Genomic DNA, 21404 nt, shown 5'->3' with positions numbered 1-21404 from the left:
TGGATTACTAATAAAGATACGCGTATTTTATTATATTTTAATGTCACAATTGTGTTTGAAGTGATAACTCAGTAATAATTCGGTTTTTTCTTTTCTTTTTAAACAAGAATGTAAATGTTTAATCATAACATTTTGTTTGTGAGGCTTTCTGGTGTAAATTAAGTTATCAACTCAGTCATGTATTTTTTAAGTACTCAGATAATAATTTATAGCCGCACTTACTTTAGTAAAAAAAAATGAAAATAGATTTATTTTTAACATTAATAAAAAACTGGCTTTTTTTTTTTGCAGGGTTGATTCTTTTAAGAGGTGATTTAATTTATTTATAAAAAATATTATATAAAAATTATAAAATAAAATTAATTTTCTAATAATAATTTATAAAAATTGTATAAAAATAATTTTTTAAATTTTTTATTTTTCTTTTAAGTATTTTACTAATTGAGTTGATATAAAACTCAATCAGGATACAAAACTCAGTTAAAATTTTATATAAATATATATTTTTGGTTCAAATATAAATATATACATAGATGCAAATTTATATTATATGTAAATATAAATAATATAATACAATATAAAATTCTATTATTTAATGTTACTTGTAAAGTAAAAACAATTTAATTAAAAAAAGATGATAAAATAAAATAAAAGTAATATGATACTGATACGTATCATTTTGTTTGAAACCAAACCAAATCATCGATTCTATCGAAAACCATGGAAAACCCCGATAAAAGAGGAGGGGTAGTGGTGAGATGGGGTTGAATTCAAGGGTTTTTGAGCCCTGAAAGATCAAATCTCCCATCTCCCCCCTCCCCTTGTGTTTCGTGGTGATCAACAGTTTAGGGTTTTTGTTCTCTTTCTGAACAACAAAAATGGTGGGGACTACTGAGGGAGTGGATTCCTCTGCCTCCAACAGCAAGAAGAATCGTATCCAAGTCTCCAATACCCAGAAACCCCTTTTCTTCTACGTTAACCTCGCCAAGGTTCCTTCACCTTTTTTTTATTGCTTCTCAATTTTTCTCTCAGTGATCATTTTGACGTGCTCTGAAAGTTGTAGCAGTCTTCTGTTTTTAGTCGTTAATGAATAATAATAGCTTTAATATTATAAGTTAGGGTTTTTATTTGATTTCCTATTCGGATTTTTTTGTGGCGTTCTGTTTGATTTGCTGGATGGTTTATGATCATGATTTAACCAAATGGGAATTATAAGAACAAAAATAAAAAAAATGAACAAAACAGATTCTTATTGGTTGCTTAAACGATTATTTTGCTCCTTTTTGGCAGAGGTATATGCAGCAATACAATGAGGTGGAACTCTCTGCTCTTGGAATGGGTATTCTTTTTTTGCTTTTCTTCACACTTCCATTCTATTTCACCTTGTTTTTTGTTTAGATTTTGAGGGATTTGAATATGTCATTTACATTGATAGCTTCCTTACAAGGAACAAAGTGAACGTTTTGTTTTATAAAACATAGGTTGAAATACAACACATTACCTTGACATACATACGTACATGCTATGTGTACGTCATTTATGGCATGTAATTTATGCTACTGTTGCAATGCCAGATTAGTACTGTGAGTTTAGAATGTTGGGAAAAACATGTACCGATTCTTTGCTTTTTCTTGTCTTTCTTTACAACTTGGTTTAAATGCTGCTGACAGCTATTGCTACTGTTGTTACCATTGCTGAGATATTGAAGAACAACGGGCTGGCTGTTGAGAAAAGTAAGATTCTTACCTTAACAAGATTTCTTTTAGCTTTCATCTCATGTTGAGAACTCAAAACTAGTATCATGATATATATATATTATATATGTTTGCATTATCTGGCAGAAATCATGACTTCTACCATTGACATGAGAGAGGAATCAGGGGGACGACCAGTACAAAAAGCAAAAGTAAGTTGCAAATACATATATAATAATTTACTTCTAAGTTAAGTTTATCCCATGGCTCACACTAAATACATAACACTTCTGTAAAGTGGTAGGTTAGAAAATGGGATGAAACATCAATTCATTATTTTGTCATTTTTTCCCCCACAGCTATTGAATGGTGTTAATATATAGTAAAAGTCATCTGTATTACTTTCATCCATTTTTAATCATTTAGATCTCTTATATTAATTCTCATGAAATGGTTGAACTTATCTTAATATAAGAGGCTGAAAGCAAGCAATTTCTTATATTGTAGATTGAAATACTGCTGGGGAAGTCAGAGAAGTTTGATGAGTTGATGGCAGCTGCTGCTGAGGAAGCCTTAGATGATGAGTAAAGCTATAAGTTAAGAATAAGATGTTTCCTCAATTTTAGCTGTGTTACTTGATTGTGAGTATCTTTTAATAGCTATTTTCTTGCTTGCTTGTGAGTGAAGCTTAGTCATTGTGATGATGAGATTTTAGGAATTTTTGTAAAATACTATGGTTCTTTGTTATTCAATATTATTCAAATTTGTTGCTAATTCCTTTCTTCTATGCCCTATATGAACTGGGTTAAGCTTTTGGTTTTTCCATTGCTTTCAAGATACTTCTAAATACTGTAAAAAGTTAAAAGAATAACACTTTTTATACACTCGATAACATGTCAAATGACTTGCACAAAAAGAAAAAGGATCAAAAAGAGTAAAATCCCACTTAAACAAGTTACCAAAACAAAACATTGCTCAACAAGTCTACTCCATTCTTCAAAGAAAGCAGTATGCCAACTAATTTTACTTTCATCGTCATTTCTTATCTTGCAAATGCCGCTAGCTGAAACTGATTCCTCAACAAAAAAATAAATAATTTAACAGGAGAAAATTGTTTAAAAATAAAAAATAAAAAGATGAACCTAAAATGTATGCCATCTCATTCTTCAATTCCAAAAAGATGAGTTTTTTATTCCTTTTAACCAGAGACTCTATGCTTCATCTTCATCTTTGTCAACCAGTATCCTCTTGCATGCTTCATAGCACATGAAAGATATCCCAGCAGCAGGTACTAACTTCATGCAACTAGGACCCAAACCTTTATATAGACCTTGAATCCCTTCTTGTTCAAGAATGCTTGAGAGTGCATGTATCACATTCTTGTAGACCTGTCTTCCATGCAGAGCTCCAACCTGCATGTGCTTACGTGCCACCTCGAGCGGGAACGTTGCACTACTTGAAATAGCACCAGCTAATGATCCGATTAAAAGAGTTTCAATGTTCCCAATTTTTTCCTCTTTAAAAATTTTGCGGTAAACCTTCCGTAGAGTATCATATGCAAAATAATTAGTGGCAGCATATGGAATAACTCCAATGAGACTAGGAGCAAGACCTCTATAAAGTTCAGCAGGGCCCTCCCTTTGCAGTATTTTCAAGAAAGCATCGAGTATACCATCATACATATTCTTCTGCGAGTAAACACAGGTCCCGGATTTAAGTGAAAACAAAAACTTCTAAAATGTGAATTGCAAATTTTAGACTGTGTTTACCTCAATAGTTAGTCGAGTCTTAACTAACTCGAGAGGATAGGTCACCAAAGTTGAGCTGACTCCAGCACAAGCCCCTGCAACCAACGAGGGAGGAATTGGAATCTTTGATACTTCCCCAGGTTTGGGTGACAAAGTCTTATTCACGGTATCGAAAGCAAATAGCTGCAGTACATGGGAAATTAGCATATGAATATGTCAGGAATAATTGCAACTCTCATTTGACTCTCATTTGACTAAAAAAGACAACTATGTTTCAAGATGAATACAGCATAGAAGCATAATATGCAGAAAGATGCAGCTAAGCTGTTTTGCTATCATTTTGCTGCAGAAAAAATCATTAGCAATAGCCAAATCATGTTCATTGTCTGAGGCCTTCCGTTAGTTCTGTATGACATCAGTTCATGTGATGCATACAAGGACAAAGCTTGCAAAACTATTATTGCAACAAGCCAACAAGAAACACCCCTGTGGCTAGTAATAAGAAGAAAAATGCAAGCATAGATTAACCCTTAGAAAAGCTTGCTTAAAACATTCGTGGGTTCTACTAGAAAAATGAGTTAAGGAATTAAACTGTAAAGCATAACCAACAATGACAAAGTAGCAGAAGTAATCTACAAAAAAGGCATAAAACTCATGATGGCAATGTTCACTAACAAGTGATAAATGAAGAACGATGCCATCATGACTATTGAACCATGTTATGAATCATGTTAGGAGGAGTATTGAACAATGGAAGATTGATGCCAACACTATTAACCTACATGATAAATATTACATCTTCAATGGTTCTGCCAGGGACGAAACCATTATACTAATATGTTAGGAGGAGGCAATGTGCAATTTTACCATTATACTAATATGTAATTTCCTAAAATTTAAGGGACTAAATGACAAATCTAATTTTTTTTGTGGTTTTTTTTTGGGGGGGGTGGGGGTGGGAGGCGAGGCCACTGCCAACTCCTCTTTGTCTTCTTCCCTGGGTTCCACACATCTCCTTGTATAGTTTGTTCATCTTTTAGGATGATAAGAACCATAAAAGAAGACTACCCTTAGTCAATTACACATTCAGTTGATGATATTTAACAAGATAGAAACAGTTGACACTTGACAGCAAGTAGATGTTTATCAAAACATGTAATATATACTCAATCTTGTGAGGACAAGAATGAGAAGATCAAGAAGATAACATCACTAAGACATGGAAACATCATTCAGTGAGAATTAATTGGCTTTGAATGGAGCAGAAGGGTACAACAGTATATACATAAAATTGTCATTATGATGAGAGTTCTTATTCTTCTTTTATGTTATGCTGCCTTAACATCCATATTGATGACATGTCCAAAAAACAGAGCAGTAAGAAAATGAAACATCAAAGTTACTTCCAGAGGTTGCCACAATTTTCCAATGTAAATTAAGCTTTGTTTCCTTATCCAACCAATCAGAAAACAGCCACTTTAATCTATAGTTAAGGTGACAATCTACCCTTTTGCTTGAACAGACAGCCTAACAGTTCAAATGAAATTATAAACCAATACAACAAACATATGAAAGTAGCGACCGCAGCACTCAGTTTACAACCACAGTAGATAAAAACAAGAAATGCAGTTAGACACATTAACAGACATGAGAAAGGCTCGCATTTAGTTAAATCCGAATCATTCACATTCAAGAATACCTATCGAACCAATATACTTTATACTGCATATACAAAATCACAAAGCTCAAAAACCAAGCAAAGTGATTAACCAACATTGCAATATTCAATACCACAAAAATGATAAACAAACTGGATAATATTCATAAAAATACCATTTGTAATTCAAGGGAGTTATTACCTCTATCGCCTTGCTAGGTGCAACTCGAATCACATTAATAAGGTTACCCCTAAACAACCCTTTCCACCCATCATTCTGCAATATATTATGAAACACCTCAGTTGTGGAATTCCCACTACTCCCAACCATCAAATGGGTCCTTATTGTTTCCAATGGCGCAACACAAGTCCTTGAAATCGCCCCAGCTATGCCACCGCTTATTAACCTCCTTAATGAAGGATTAGGAATCTTGATTTTCAGTTTCAACTCTAGTTTCTTTTTCTTCTTAGTCGACGCCGCTTCACCTTCCGGTAATTCTATAACCCGAATCGGTAAATACTTGACAAACAAATCAGAAAATGGAGGTTTGGTTCCGTCCTTGTTACGCGGATTTGGGGAGTTGGGTGAAGCGCCAAATCCCATTCCCATTTGACCAACGCTAGCAAATAAGCCACCTGGATAAGAAGTATTTGGCTCGAGACTCCATTGAAAACCCAAATCACATATAGAGAAAAACATATCTCTCTTATCATCAAACAACGCCATTCCTTTATTGCTCATTATTGGGATAAAAAAAATAAGAGAATTATTATTTGAAAAAAATAGTCTTCCTTTCCAGGGTTATTGAATACGTTTTTTCATTGTTCTAAGATAAAATAACTGTGAAGTAAAGGTTCGACTTTTAGCAAACAGGCACATAAAAATTCCAACTTTTTTTCAGAAAATCAAATTTTTCGTAGAACCCAAAGAGAAGAAGCGATAGAAACGAGAAACAAATGCAAAAAAAAAAAAAAAAAATAGAACCCTTAAAATGGAAAAGAGAGGGGGAAAAGAGAAGGGGAGAAAACAAGAGGGAGGGTAGGTAAATGAATCTGATTCTCACAAGCACGGGTTTCCTTCTTTTTCTTTTCCCTTAAATTAGAAAATCAAAACACAAAAAAGGAATATAATTAGTAGGGTTCGCTTTTGTTGTACTTAAAAAATTCCTATCATACAAATGGAGTGATTTTGAAGCTGGGCTCTACTCTCTTTCTCTTCTGTAGCTATGGAGATTTCAGTAATTTGCTGTGTATTGAATATTGATTTTTACGGGAAACTGCATAATGGGAATTGCGTTATTTTATTATTGTAATTTTTATAACTTTCTTTGGCTCCATCTCCATGACTGGTTTTGCACCTTATATTTTTTTTTTTGCAGTGATATTAGCGCCAATCTTTTAGTGCTACTTTTTATTTTGTTATTATAATTATAGTGCTAAATGCAGTGCCATTCGATTCAGTCTAAAAAACAAGGCGAACAACATATCCTTGAATCACGCTTATATCATTTTTGCCATTTATTTTTTTTTCGGTAGTATATTTTTTTACCATGTTTATAATTAACCTAATATACTTACCTTAATTATATACATAATAATTAAATAAAGATAGTAAATTGATTTTGAATTCGCCCGCTCTAAAAGAAGTGATTTTTTTTCTTTTAAAAAGAGAATACGGGGAAAGGCACAGTAAAAATTTTTTTGATAATAGATATAAAATAATTATGATAATTGATTGTCTTACCTCGCTAAAGGATTATTTTATCTTTTTATATATGTATTAAAAAGGTAAAATTGTAAATAATATGTTATAAAAAATTTATATGTTTTAAATTTAAATATTTTATTTTTTTATCAAAAAAATTGAAAATATTAAAATAATAAAAACTAAATCTAAACGGAGTGAGATGAAGATGGATACATCTAACATACAAAAAGTGATAATGATTTTCAAAATTAAATATTTATAGTGAAACGGTGCAGTTGGTGGAACAAAGCACACCAACTATGAAGCAATGGTAAATTTAGTTACATCTACTCCTATCCCATTCCATTGCCATCTCTACATCCAAAAAGTGCTCATGATCAAGTTTGGTTAGATTCGACTCAATTTTATATATGGTATTAGTACACTTCATATCTATAAATACTAATCTACCAACAAATATTAAGTATAATGGTAAAACGCATTGTACTTTCAAAGAGAAAACGTAAATTTAATCTTGAAATCAATACTGTTTTGAAAAACAACTACTCACTCCAAACATAAAAATATGTAAAAAAAAAAAAAAAGACTAATCTAAAATCATTCGAAGCTAGTCCATATATTTTTTCACAAAAGACTTATACTATTTTTAATTTAATATGTAATTATTTAAGATGATTTTATTAAAATTCTAAATAGACAAAACATATTTTTAATGTTTATATTTTAGTATTATATTATTATAAAATTAAGTTTTATTTGCGATTGAATCAAACTCAAAAGTCTCGCCCATATTTTAATCAAATTTAATTTATGTAGAAAACTTATTTGTCCATTCCTGGAGCTTTATGAATTTTGCAATTTCATCCGCCCTACAAATGAAAAGAGAAAGAAAAATGGTATCTCATGATTGATGTAGACAAATTAATAAACAAATAAAAGGAGGTGTAGCAGCATTTTAGCATGTTTCGATCCGATTACACATGGAAATTCACATTAGCATCAAAATTACATACCTACGCCTGTATTCCTCTGTATTTGAAGTATTAGTAGATTGCTTGACAAACTTCTCACGCTGTTGCTGCTGCAGCTTCTCAAACTTCTCCTCCTTCTCATCCCTTGCTTCATGAATAAATTTGATTTGTTCCTTGAAGAATTGTTCTTGGAAATCCATCTGCGAAGAGCAATATACAAAACAGTTAACATCAAACAGAAACTAGAATGTAATTTATCAAGTACATGGAAAAGTTCAAGGGAATACACTAACATGCTCTGAAAGAGATGGTTTGGACATGGATGTTTTTTCCAGTTAAAGCATCTCAAAGTTCTAAGGCCATACTAAACTGCTTGGTCCTACTAAATAAAAATGAAAAGCTACCCGGAACTTTCCTTGAAGATGCAAAATTTTCATATTCATCTCCACCATCTAAAGATACTCGCAAAGTTTTCATATTCATATTCATGTTCATATCCAAAAATAAGATCACAGATGTATAAGCATAGCAAACATATAAAGATATTCGCAAAGTTTTCATATTCATCCCTGGCTAGTTAAGATAAATATGATTGCAAAGACATGATTAACCAGTAACTTACTAAAATGAAGTTATGTTCTATGGTATAAATTAGTAATTAGTACGCCACAACCATACGTCTAGCAACAAACCTGTGAAGAAAGCCACTAGCTTGCATCTGCATTTGGATGTAAATTATCAGAAACTAAAACAATTACTCTTCCTTGTTCTGTTCGTGCTGCATTTTGGTTCTCTGTCTCACAATCCTGTTCTCCTCCATTGTCTTCCGGAGCTTTTCGCTCACAATACCAAAAGACTCTTCAAGGGCAGTTTTGAGCCTTTGCTGTATAGCGAACTTGTTCTTGTAAAAAATAAGCTCCTGGTTGGCCTCGCTTATTTGCCTGATTTGATTAACAACCATCTCTTGATAAGATCTCATCTCAAACTTGAGCTTAGATTTTCCTAATCAACATAACATTTACACACAAGTGAATTAAATGCATAAGAATCGGCAGAAAATAATAAAGAAACTTTTCGTGCAATAAAGTTATCCCGCAGTTTATCCCTGCATGCAAATAACCATTGTCTTCAGTAGGAGAGAACCTTGAGAATGTTGGTTGAAGATGTCCAGATCTTCCTTGTTTGCCATGTAACCATAGAGTTGGCGCGTCCCACCTGGATAAAATAAGACCCGACGGTGTTCCCAAGCCTCTCTATCCGTTCCTTGCTCAGCAAAATGCTTATGCAGACGCTCAGCTTCTAAATAACCTCTTGCTGTGCTCTCAAAAATCAGAAGGCTCATCCCACGATGCCCCTGCGGACCATATGAATGGCGAGCCTTCACGGCAGCATATGAGCTGAAATAGTCAAGCAGCTCTTGGTTTCCCATACCAATCCACTGAAGTACACAGCGCAATAAATAGCTCCTCAGTAATTACAAAGATTTAATTAAATTCCTTTGAATTATAACTGGAAAACAGAAATAGTACAAGTTCTCGGGGTACCTTATCATTATCATCTTGTTGAAGCCTCGTATTCATTATGATTACCATAGGAGGCCAGACTATTTCATGATATTTTTCTTCATCTTTTAAACCCCTCCATTTCCCAAAAGCTTCACCTGCAGGGATAACTGAAGTACCCCTTCTACGCAATTCCTCATCCAAGAGCTCAGCAAGTTCACGATGGAGTTTCACCCTTTTTGATCCTTTAGTTTTCGCATGTGTCACTAATGGCTGAAGGCCTCGATACCAGTCAATGGCACCAGGACCGCCACGGCAAGCCGGGCAATGCCACTGCCTTGCTGGGTCATTGATCTCTTCCACACGCAACTTATCTAAACTATCAAAAAACTTCTTAAACCATCTATTTTTCTTTCTTGTCTCGTGGCTCTTTTGACTTGAATCTGAATCAAATTCATCGGTTAGAAGCTCATTGTCAGAATCATCAGCAGCAACGTCGTCCGAATCATCCTCAAGATCATCAACATCGTTGTCTTTTTCAGCCTCAGCGTTGAGATTGTCTTTCTCATATCCATCTTGAAAACCCTTGGATGGATTGGAACCAGTTCTTGATTGCCAATTCCAACCATGCTCAAGAGGCGGGCGAATGACAGGATAGGAAGGCACTTGGTTGTTGTCCAAGCTCTTGTTGACTATTTGGGGCCTTGAATTCCCTCGGCCAGTTGCCATCCTAGAATCAGCACCATGATTAGCCCAAGCATTGCCGCCGGTGCCTCTTCCAGGTCTAGCATTACCCCGCATGCCTCCATCCCAAGGTTTAGGGTTGGAATTTTGAGAACCCCATGGCTTTGCACCACTGCTTCCACCTCTATTCTTGGGTTTTTTTTGAATAACTTCCCACTCACCATCATCTTGTGAAGAATCCAAGTTCATTTCCGCTACACCATGGCTTAGCTGGTCAACCTTGGGACTAGAGACTCCACATACCTCTTTCCCTTTTGATCCTCCTTTTCTCGAACTCATCCTCCGATCTTTAAATACTAATGCTGGAAACCCCTCGTACCGTTGTCTGAAACGCCGGGAAACGGAACAAAAGAAATCAAACACGAATCGGACACGGCGCCGACACAATCAATACTCGCGTGATTCATGAGAGATACATGTAGACAAAGGGAAACTAGAAATGAGGTTTCTTTTTAAATATATATATTAAAAGGGTAAAATTGTAATAATATGTTAACAAAATTTATTTGTTTTATGTTTAAATTATTTGAAAAATTATGTTTAAATATTTTTCTTGTATTGAAAAATATTGAAGATATTAAAATAACATAAATTAAATTTAAAGGAAACTTTTTCATCAAAAAGAAAGTTAAGGCAGAACCAAATGGAGTGGAATAGAAATAGATATATCCAACACTTCGATTTTTAGGAGTATATATTTATAATGAAGCGGTGTAGTATGGAGTAGTGGTAGATTTAACTACATTCAATGGTGGATCTAAAAATATGACTTAGAGAGGCAGGGACGAAGTCCAAAAATTTTGGAAGGGGGTCAGAATTAATTATACATTTTTATGATAGTAAAAAATTAATTTTGTTATTTTAATAGCTTATATTTTTATAATTTTTAGATGATTAAATTAAAATTTTATCTTTTTTAGGGAGAAAAAGTATAATTTTATCATTACTTATTTAAAATTTTATAAATTATAAAATGTCCAAATAGAAATTTTTTCATTTTAAGGGGTCAAGGCCCCTGCCAGTCTCCTAGATCTGTCTCTAACTACATCAACTCCTATCCTGCTCTATTGCCATCCCTATAGTAAGAAGTATTCACGATCAAGTTTAGTCATATTTGACTCAATTTTATATATGGTATTAATACACTTCATATTTATAAATACTAGTCTTCCAATAAATATGAATAGTAAAACGTATTGTACTCTAAAAAAGAAAACGTAAATTTAAATTTTAGAATCAATTTTGCTGAAAGGAACGATTACTGATTCCAAACATGAACTATAAAACAAATATTACATATGAAAAAGAAAAAAATAAATTCATTTGAAGCTGTTACATATATTTCTTTTACAAAAAATTATATTATTTTTAATTTATTATCTAATTATTTATTTTTTATTTAAAATTTTAAATAAATAATATTTTTTAATATTTACATTTTAATACTTCACTATTATAAAAATTAAGTTTTATATGCTACAAATCATATAATATATAAGACCAATAAACTCAAGTCTAGCTCATATTTTAATTAAATTTAATTTATCTAAATAAATTATTTTAACCTAAACCTTCAAAAGTTGGAAAACAATTCTAATATACATAAATATTTGTCTCATCTTCTTAATTTTTTATATAATTCCAATTTTACAAGAATCATCAATTTCATGTAACCATATTTAGTTTAAATTTGTTAGGTTTAGAGGCTAAATAAACGATTCAAACAAATTATTTAATTTCATTGAAATTAAACCTACGAGGTTCTACTAGTTTCACATTTATCTTCAAATATTATAAAAAAATTTAATTCCAGTGCAAGGGAGTTACCATTTAAAACTGTTCCATTGTATAATATTAGTTCAAAATTAAAAAAAAACAAATAATCAATTTCGAATCAGTAAAACTCAATAATTCGTGCTGGTCTTAGAAAAATCACGATACAATCACCAACCAAACCACAATTTCATAGAAAAAAGAAATTCACTTTAGCTGGCAGTCTGGCACACAAAATACGTACATAACATAAAATGCAAGCAATGTGACAAATCCAGCTCCAAACATTCATGCTTATATAGAGATAAATATATGAAATGAAATTTAATTTATGATGAGTTCACTTAAAGACGGAACAAAACTTGACTAAGTTCAGTAAACTAAATAAATAACTGTGTCAAAAAAACAACTGGATCCCTTAAATGAAGGGAGACCATTTTTCCCCGAGAATTTTGGCATGCACTTCACCTAAAAGGTAATGTACATGACATTTATGTTTCGATTTCTTTTTTCTCAATAAAACACCTCTATCAACCCGGAGAAAAACATACAACTCAATAAAATTTCACCTGTCCTTTGCAGGTAGCTCTAACTTCATCAATCAAAAATACTACAAGCTGCTCGCCTCGAAAAACAGGGAAAACCGGCAGGGGACATTATATTGAAGCGGTGATAAAAAGCGATGGATGGATGGTCGGACGGATATAGTAACGTGAAGTAGATTGCAAATTTTAGAATAGACTCGTACAGGCATCAACTTCGATCGCCTGAGCATCCAACAGAGCTTTCCCGGAAGGATCTAAGCTAATGATCCTTATTGTTGCATCGAATACAGCTTTCTGATACATGTCATCTTCCATCTTCTTAAGGATTTCTTTCACCACCTTGAAATCTAATCCCCCAGCCAGAACAAGTTTTCCAATTATTTCTCCGAAATTATTTGGTGCTTTTGGTAAGTCAATGCCGATATCATCCAACAAGGCACCATAGAGTAGGCATCCAGTACCAATGTCTCTAGCTGTGAGAACTTTCTTAATAAACAAGTACTCCAGAAGCTTTGAAACAGGTTCAACACAAGGTGGGCTTTTCTCCAAAGCAACGGAGATTGCTTCTTTAACAACCTCAGGGTGGTATGCTGGAGATTTTAGTTCCTCCACGCACTGTAATGCTTCATCTAGTAGCCTAACGCTGAAATATTCCTCTAACAATGCCCGTGTTTTTCTCTGAAGATCATCTGTATTAAGCCTGGCAGCCTGAGTTGGTGGTTTCTCCACCGGAGCAGGTTTAGGGGAAAGAGAAGCTTGTGCAACAGACTCAGCACCTAAAATTGAGTTGGGTGGCTTAGCAGGAGGGGTTGAACTACCCTGCAACAGGGCACTTGTCCTACCACTCATTAGGCCACCACTACCTTGAGGTAATAGCCTTTGATTCATTGAAGTCGACTTATTGACTACTGGTGAGGCACGCCCTCCAGACTGGGTACCCAGTCCATCACCCCTTGGCAACGGCCGGCTTCTAGGAACCTCCCAATTATCATTATCCATTCCAGGCATACCAGGCATCCTCCTAGTTCCTGGCATTCCAGGCATCATACCACCAGTACCAGGACGATTGATAGGAAAACCACCAGGACCAGGACTCATTGGACTAGCAGAAACAACACGACTATTTCTGATACTTGCAGTAGCACCTGGACGCAGCCCAAGATTCTTTTCAGCCTCCGAATGGATTTCTGTAATTGTTTTGGCTTTCACCTACAATAATCAATGCAAAAAAAGACATCAAAACCCATTAAAATGGACATGTCAACATTGTGTCTAATCTTAACAAAAAATTTGTTGGCATTTATGAGTTACCTCCTCACGCCTGGGAACCCAGTTGTTTGCACGCAGATCAAGAACATCACGAACCATAAATCTCAGTCTTGGTGCAAGCTGAGGATTTGTAGTCAACTCCTTCAGTCTGTTGAAGTACACATCATTTATGCGCCGTGATTTTGGGCTCTCATCAAGCTGCTTACCAATAATATTGAAGAACTGACAAATGGCTTCAACATTCTCCTCGGCAGGGCAAGCTTTAGAATCTTGACCCAGAAGTTCCTGTCCATCAGAATAGGCAAAAAGCTTATTTTAGTAAATTACCAATTGTTCAAGTTCGATTGATGAGAAACGTAGTATTGGCAATGGCAATAACCTGCACAATGTGATGGACTATCTTCTCAGGTACCATTTTCTGCTTCAGAAGCTCACCAATTAAACGAATGTTACCAAGAGTCCGGAGCTTGACCATCCTTTCTTTATCCCTGCGCTCCATCTCTTGCTCAGGAGATGTCATCAACCTCACTTCTTCCCTGATTTTATCAGCTCCCTCAAATGCCTCCTGGCAGTTATTCAGCAGGAGTCGCTTAAAAGTAACTTCTTTTCCACCAGGTTCGTCGGATGGGAATGAGGGGAGCTTATCATTAAGATCAAAACATAAAAGAGCATACATAGGGCAAAATGTGGGTTCCAAAACAGCCTTCTCAAAAATTAAAGAAATAACACCCTGTAAAGATAATAGAGATACCATCAGTGATGTCACTACTAATGTCACTTGCAAATACAGTAACTAAAAGAACACATATTAAGTGAAACGCATGAAGCGTGTATGCATATATATACATTTATACAAATAGAATGTACAAACAAGTGTGAATGCACAGAACATTGTGCAGTGAAGTAAAAAAAATAACAGAATGCAAAAATAATAACCTTCAAGATGTCAGCTGATGTGATGCCAGAATCAATAAGTTGGCCCTTCAAAAGATCATACTTCTCAGGAGTCAACTTGTTCAATATACTGCACATAAAACAAAACTATTTACAAAAAACAGTAATTAACTATCATATCATAAATTGATATCAAAACCACTTTGCAGGATTTTAAAAAACTGTAAACCATAACTGCATGCGCAATAGAAGATAAATTTGGCTATGAAAGAAAAAATATCTTCCCATGTGACCAGCTATTTAAATTTATGGTGTATCAACAAAATCAATAGAATGTGTATGATTCAATGTACGATGCAAGAAACATATTTTCAAAAGATTTACCCTTTTACAGTTTTTAGGACACGCTCCTTCTCAGAAAGATTACCCCTTCTGACTGACCATGGTATCTCAGCCTTAATCAAGGCTGGAGTTTGTCCTCCCTGGTTCAACAAAGGAAAGGAATATTAATGCCAAAACCAAATTATAGACATATATTGCAGCAGGAAATACTTGATTCTCTTAAGAGTAATAGGAGTAAATAATATGAACAAAGCAGGTGACAAAGTCCATAGAATGGACTCACTTTGTAAAAATTGAGAAAATGCAGCAGAAATGAAGCAGATGAGTTAATAAATAAAAGAAAAGAAAAATCCTAACTATAAGGTTACTAACACTGTTGAACCGTCTATTATCATACATAAAAATTATTAAAAACAAAAAATCAATGGTGTACTCATTCAATTAACTTTCTCTGATTGAACTAAATGCCTAGAGGTCAAGATGTCAAGTGGAGCAGAACAGCCAATGCATCACAAATGCCCAATGTAAATTTACCAACAAATAGCTCATCGACCAAGTAATATGTCACAAAATGCCTTAAATACCCACCTAACAACCCCAAGAAGTAGCATCCTAACAATTCCGGCAATAGCCAACACAAACAATAAAGAAAAGAAGGCAAATGATATCTCAAAAACAAAAAGAATCTCGTTTTATGAGAATTACCCCCTGGTTAGAAGAGGTTTGGGCCCTTAAGAACTGAGAGTTGAGCTGATCTTGACGATTAAATTGATTAGCTTCAGGCTGTCTGGAGTCATATCGGTTTCCCGATTCTCTATCCCGAAGTGATTCCCAGGACCTCTCCTCTCCAGTAGAAGGAAACTGTGCCGAGCGATTGCGCCAATCACGATTGTCAGGCTCAGTATAACGGGTCGGAACCTGATTTGATGACTAGAAAAAGATTATAAAAAAATAGACAATTGTTAACAAAGAATGATTGCTTGGTAGTAATATTTGGAAATACAGGAATTTTGTCATGGTGGTTTGTTGCTACAAGAATAAGATCGTTAAAAAGTTATAAAATAAGCAAGCACTTAGAGCTTACATTGCTTTCTCCACGAGCCCAGTTCTGATCTTCACCAAAGAGTTCCACTTCAATTTCTCGTTTGATTTTAAGAATCTCCTCAGAAACCTCTACAGCCTAAAGTGATGGCAAACATAATCATATATTCTATCAAGAAAAGTCAAACTGCCCTTAATTTCAATTCAGTAGAACCAAAACCAATTAGGAAAAATGCTGAACAGCTTATTTGCATGACTAACTCAATATAATTGAAGCAGAATGCTAACAACATTGAAGAACTTCCATGCATGCAAATGAAGGCTTACTGGTTTTCTGTTTGGTTTTTAGATGTAAAATGCAACAATAGGCTACTGACGCACAGATTAATTATATTACTAAGCACAAGTTCGTGCAATTACCTCCCTAAGCTGCAAAAGCTGGTCCCTAGTGTACCGCACAGATTCACGCCCATCAAATCGTGAGTCTCCTGCCTATAACAGTAAAGCAACTGATAAATTAGTTACTCATTATGGGGAAAAAAAGGTCCATACAATTAAAATATCAACTTAATTGTATTAGCTAATTTTCTCCAAGTAAATAGAATTTGAAACTATAGAACTATATATTATTATCTTATATTTCAAAATTCCACAATTGAATTTGATTGATTTCATATGTGCTCGTGCGTGCTAAAAAAACTTGTCCGTGTGCTGAAATAAACTTTGGGACAAGCAATCGCTCTTCAAAAAATGGAATATCTATATTTGTTTCAAAATATATATAAGATACTTGGTGTTTGTAGGTTCTTTAGGCACTCAACTCAAAAAATTCCCAACTAAGGACTACATTTTTTTTCTGTCAAGTACACATATTAAGTGCCCCACCAGGAATTAGAACAAAGCTAAACACATTCTTCCTCTTTTAAATGCCCAATATCTTTCTGCGCATTCCAATTAAAGAAAATACAAGTATGCTACTAAACCAAAAAGGATAAGGTTAGAAACTAAGTCACGAAAAATAAAATATGTAAATGTTTTATCTCAGCTAAAATCAAATCTACCATCAAAATATTCAATCTCAAAAGAGTAGTACGTAATAGCTGCTACACTAGCAGTTTAATTTTTTTTTTAAAAAAAGCAACTAAAGTCAACATCAAAAAGGCTAGATCCAAAAAAAAAGGCATATAACCTTGATGGAAAAGGAAGAAGGAGCACCGCCATGAGGACGGAAAAGTGGAAGATCAGAAGAAAGTGAACCAAAAGATAAAGAAGAGGATGACGATGAAGAAGAACCACCACCAAGGAATCTACTCCCTCGACCACCACCAGGTCTTAAGCTCAACACTGTCTGATCACCTTGCTGCATACCTCGATTTCTTTTCTCAGGTAAGATCCAATCTCAGCCGTCCGATATATAAAAACCAACAACTCAGCGATATCTAAAACGCTGAATCTGAATGTTGAAAAAGAAAAACCTAAAAAGGAAGGAAGATTTTTTATATCTAAGAGAGAGAGAGAGACGTGATGAAAGTGAGTTTCTTTTTTACTCTCTCTCTTCTGCGGGTGGCGCAAAGAAGAGAAGAGAAAAAGGATGTGAGGACGGTAGTGAGGAAAAACAAACCCTTCTTTGGAAAGGGTTTTTCTTTTCTTATTTTTTCTTTTCTTCTTTTTTGAGTCGATATTTTCATTTATATGCATCTGGTTCTGAATTATATTTATTATTTTACATACATAATTACGTCTTTATCCCTTAGACTGCCTTTGGCGTTAATTGATAACTTTACCCTTACCTCTTCTCGAAGTCGGAATTTACGTTGTAATATGAGACATTTAAAAAATAATAATTTTACGTTTTCAATATTATTAAATCCAACATAAATTTCAATCACAAGATTTATAAAAATACTAAAATAAATAATAAAGAATGTATAATTATCGAAGAATCTGTATCTTTTATTAGAAAATGTTTTTAACTTTAAATATAATTTATATTTTATTAAATCACTTGATGACTTTTTAAAAACTCCTAAAATTTTACGGTTCTCTAGTTATTTTACTATCTGTTTCTCCTGAGGAAAAACTCCTTTGTAATTTAAATTTTCTTTTCCACTTGTTTAATAAATTCCAAATAGAAATAAATGTAATAAAAAAGAAAACTACCATCTCAATGATAATTAGCGTTAATTACGTGATATCTGTAGAGTTATTTGATCGGGATAAATATTAAATTTAGATACAATTATAAATAATAAATTTTAATTTTGATTTTAATTTTAATTTATTTGTATATGTTTAAAGAAATTAACACATACATTTATTTTTATATTGGATTAATATTATTGTTTGTGTATACAATATATAAATGTAAAATGATGTTAATTCTAATGATTTATGAAAATTAAATTAAATAAATATTTTATAAATAAAATCAAAATTTATACATAATATCATATGTTAAATTAAAATTTATGTATAATTTTAATATTTATTCTTATTTATTTTCAAAATGTATTTTCGTGATACTATCATTAATTGTAATAAATTTATTCATAAATGTAATTATTTTAAAGAGGCCTTTCACCAAAAACATTATTAACGGTAAAATTATTTCGTATTTATTTTTATAAATGTTAAAGACATGATATTACCTGTTGACTGACTGTGTAGGAGTTAATGTTTATAAGCATGTTATATAAAATTTCATATAAGATTACGATAAATTTAGTATGAAAATATAAATAGTAATGTCAATTGAGTCTTAATTCGATTAGTATGAATATTATTGTCAATGCAAAACTACGTATAGGTTCGAATTTGTTGAAGCTTATTATCATCCTATTTATGAGTTGAAAAAAAATTATGGATAGTTTTAAACATTATATTAAAAAGTAGATATTATCAAAACTTATTTCGACCCAAAACATTATACTACTTAAAAAAATTAAACATTTAACTAAAGTTATAGTTTATGATCGAGTGTTTATTTTTTAAAAAATAACTTGCATTCGAACTATAATTATATTAAAAGAATAAAAGATAGTTAATATAAAAATTAAGCTTTAAATTAAAGGATGAAAATTCTAAAACAATACCTCTTCAAATAAATTTTTCTTTTTTTCTTTTTTTTAATAAATAAATTTTGTGAGTGGCTAAAAATTAAATAACTAAATTAGCTTATTACTAATTTATGTGCTAAAATGTGTTAAAAATATTTTTTATACTAAAAAATCAAAGTTAGCTTATTATTAACTCATCGGCTAAAATATGTTTAAAATAATACTTCTAGCAAAGGAAATAATGTTTTTCTTTTTTTGTGAATAAATAATGTATAAATTTAGACATTAGGTAATATTTAGAAAATCACCTAATAATTGAATTTGAGTGTAATTACTTATAATTACATAATAATGACATATTTGGATAATCATTGTAATTAATGAATTCTATTGAATTTAGTATAATTAAAGCACTTCAATTACACTTTTTAATTCTTAGAGGGTGTGCGAGAATTGGAGTAATTACGTAGATAATTACATACAAATTCAATTATCCTATGACTTTTCAAACATCATATATGATTTAACTTTAAATTTTTATTTTTTATACAAGTTTAAATTGTGAAAATTATATTATAAGTATGAACATATATGAATGTTTGAGATGGTTATATCTAAAATTTCTAAATTTATATTATAAATCTTAATAAAGTATATCATAAAAAATAATTTGTGTATTTTATAAAGTTATGACAAAAAATTATATTATTTAAATCCTATAAGTCATGGTCAAAAAGTATATTATAAAAATGTTATAATGTAAAAGTTATAGAAAAAAATGAATGTAACTTATTTTTGTGTCCATTTTATACATCACAAAAAAACAATACATTTGTTTACAAAAAAAGTGTTATAATTTATTTATAAAAAAAACTTTTTAAAGTTATGGTAAAAAATTATATTATTTATGAGTTATTTGGCATTTATAAAGGTTTTATGTTGTAAATTTTAATATTAAATTTTAACTTAATTTAAGTATTTTAAAAAAAGGTTATAATCTAGTATAAAATTTTCTCTATAATAAGTTTATATGAGTTTTTATAATAAAAACTACAGATTGTTTACACTATGAACCTAAATATTTTGCAGTATATGATAGTTAATTGAATATAAAAAGTTTTATTACACAATATCGTAGGGTACGATACTATTTGAGAAAATAGAGCTGAACACAAGCATTAAAAACAGCTCACAAAATATTTAATTTGACAAATTCTAAGCTTTGAAATGTCGTTCAGATAACAATTGTCGTTCTAAACAAATAATTATTAGCATCACCTTAGTATAATATAAAAAAAAAGTTTGGATCGTACTTGCATGTTGTACACTCCGTAGCTTTATTCATAGATGGAATTAAAATCATCCATACTTTGAAGGCTACATGGAAGAATGGGATATTGATAAATTTAATGATACAAATTCAAATTCAGATGATGAAGAGTTTAGTCAATGACTAACAAATGATATCAACGAGCATATGTTAAATGCTAAAAATGGAATAACCCAACAAATATGGAATGTTAAAACAATTAAATAAAATTGTATATAATGTTTATTTTTCTTATTATTTCTATTATTAATTGCATTATTGATTACTTTCTTAGATTGATATATTACATGTGCTGATTTGATTTTAATTTTTATTATTTAGAAATTTTTTATCATACTAGTAATTTTGATGGTAATTAATATTTTTAATAAATTATTTAGCTGTGTAACTCTTTTTTGTAATTACAGCTTGCGCTACTAAACATCATAGAGAATATAATTAAAATTTGTCAAACCAAACATATCTAATGAGTTACAATTCTTTACAATTACAATAGAGTATAATTACTACCCTGATAATTACATTTTCATTTAATTACTTAACGTTATCCAAACAAATTTTAGGGGGTAATTTCAAAGTTACTCCAACCTCTTATAATTACAATGATTTTTAATTTTCTAAATATGTTTTGGTTGGGTTAGGTAAATTACATGTTAATTATGTATTTCATGTCCGATGATTGAAATAGTAATTGCATGATTTAATAATTAAAATAAAAAATAAAAAAGTTCAAAAGTCGTCATAACTAATATTTACGTGTAATTTCCTTGATTTTCAACCGTCAACACTTGCCATAATAATTAAAGCAAGTAAATAAGATATCTCAATTGCACTCAATTATGTGATATCTATTAATTACAATGATTAAACATATCATATATATAAACTTATAAATAATTATACTAAAATTTAATTATCGAACTACTTTTTCGAACAAACCCACACTAATAAAAATGATGAAATCTATTAAACATTTAGCCATTCGTAATTATTAATGTATTAAACATTTAGTTTTAGTTTCTTTTTAGTTAGTGTTGGTTTTCACAAGTTTGATTTTAGTTTTCAACATTAAGAGGTTGGGTTATGTCGAGATTGTTTTTGTGCTTTGCCAATGTAAAGGGGTGATTTGG

General features: G+C 31.9%; 4 protein-coding genes across 5 annotated transcripts; 1 reads left to right on the top strand and 3 right to left on the bottom strand.

Moving 5' to 3' along the window:
- Positions 1-670: 670 nt before the first annotated feature.
- LOC107958686 (uncharacterized protein At2g34160) lies at positions 671-2468 on the top strand. The gene is made up of 5 exons (XM_016894523.2): positions 671-989; positions 1291-1339; positions 1671-1733; positions 1842-1906; positions 2202-2468. Exons 1-5 carry the CDS (start codon positions 879-881, stop codon positions 2280-2282), a joined length of 369 nt encoding a protein of 122 aa, XP_016750012.1. The 5' UTR covers positions 671-878; the 3' UTR covers positions 2283-2468.
- Positions 2469-2553: 85 nt separating this feature from the next.
- LOC107960795 (adenine nucleotide transporter BT1, chloroplastic/mitochondrial) lies at positions 2554-7394 on the bottom strand. Its single transcript, XM_041112715.1, has 3 exons — positions 5302-7394; positions 3464-3625; positions 2554-3382 (listed from the first exon to the last, which is right to left on the bottom strand). The coding sequence occupies exons 1-3, from the start codon at positions 5839-5841 to the stop codon at positions 2906-2908; spliced, it is 1179 nt and encodes a 392-aa protein (XP_040968649.1). The 5' UTR covers positions 5842-7394; the 3' UTR covers positions 2554-2905.
- A 296-nt stretch (positions 7395-7690) lies between these two features.
- On the bottom strand, positions 7691-10456 carry LOC107958685 (protein SUPPRESSOR OF GENE SILENCING 3). The gene is made up of 4 exons (XM_016894522.2): positions 9323-10456; positions 8922-9216; positions 8471-8780; positions 7691-7978 (listed from the first exon to the last, which is right to left on the bottom strand). Exons 1-3 carry the CDS (start codon positions 10301-10303, stop codon positions 8533-8535), a joined length of 1524 nt encoding a protein of 507 aa, XP_016750011.2. The 5' UTR covers positions 10304-10456; the 3' UTR covers positions 7691-7978; positions 8471-8532.
- A 1652-nt stretch (positions 10457-12108) lies between these two features.
- LOC107958684 (eukaryotic translation initiation factor) lies at positions 12109-17629 on the bottom strand. Of its 2 annotated transcripts, none has more exons than XM_016894520.2 (9): positions 17078-17629; positions 16309-16380; positions 15932-16027; positions 15553-15777; positions 14890-14987; positions 14548-14635; positions 13991-14341; positions 13654-13896; positions 12109-13551 (listed from the first exon to the last, which is right to left on the bottom strand). In XM_016894520.2, the coding sequence occupies exons 1-9, from the start codon at positions 17252-17254 to the stop codon at positions 12529-12531; spliced, it is 2373 nt and encodes a 790-aa protein (XP_016750009.2). In that variant the 5' UTR covers positions 17255-17629; the 3' UTR covers positions 12109-12528. The 2 variants fall into 2 exon arrangements, with proteins under 2 accessions (XP_016750009.2, XP_016750010.2); XM_016894521.2 differs by having other exon boundaries at positions 15553-15765; positions 17078-17555.
- Positions 17630-21404: the final 3775 nt, after the last annotated feature.

The sequence above is a fragment of the Gossypium hirsutum genome, chromosome A05 (genome assembly GCF_007990345.1).
Source record: "Gossypium hirsutum isolate 1008001.06 chromosome A05, Gossypium_hirsutum_v2.1, whole genome shotgun sequence".
Lineage (NCBI taxonomy): Eukaryota > Viridiplantae > Streptophyta > Magnoliopsida > Malvales > Malvaceae > Gossypium > Gossypium hirsutum.
Note: the sequence above shows the minus strand (reverse complement) of the source record. Positions and strands in the feature narration are given on the sequence as shown.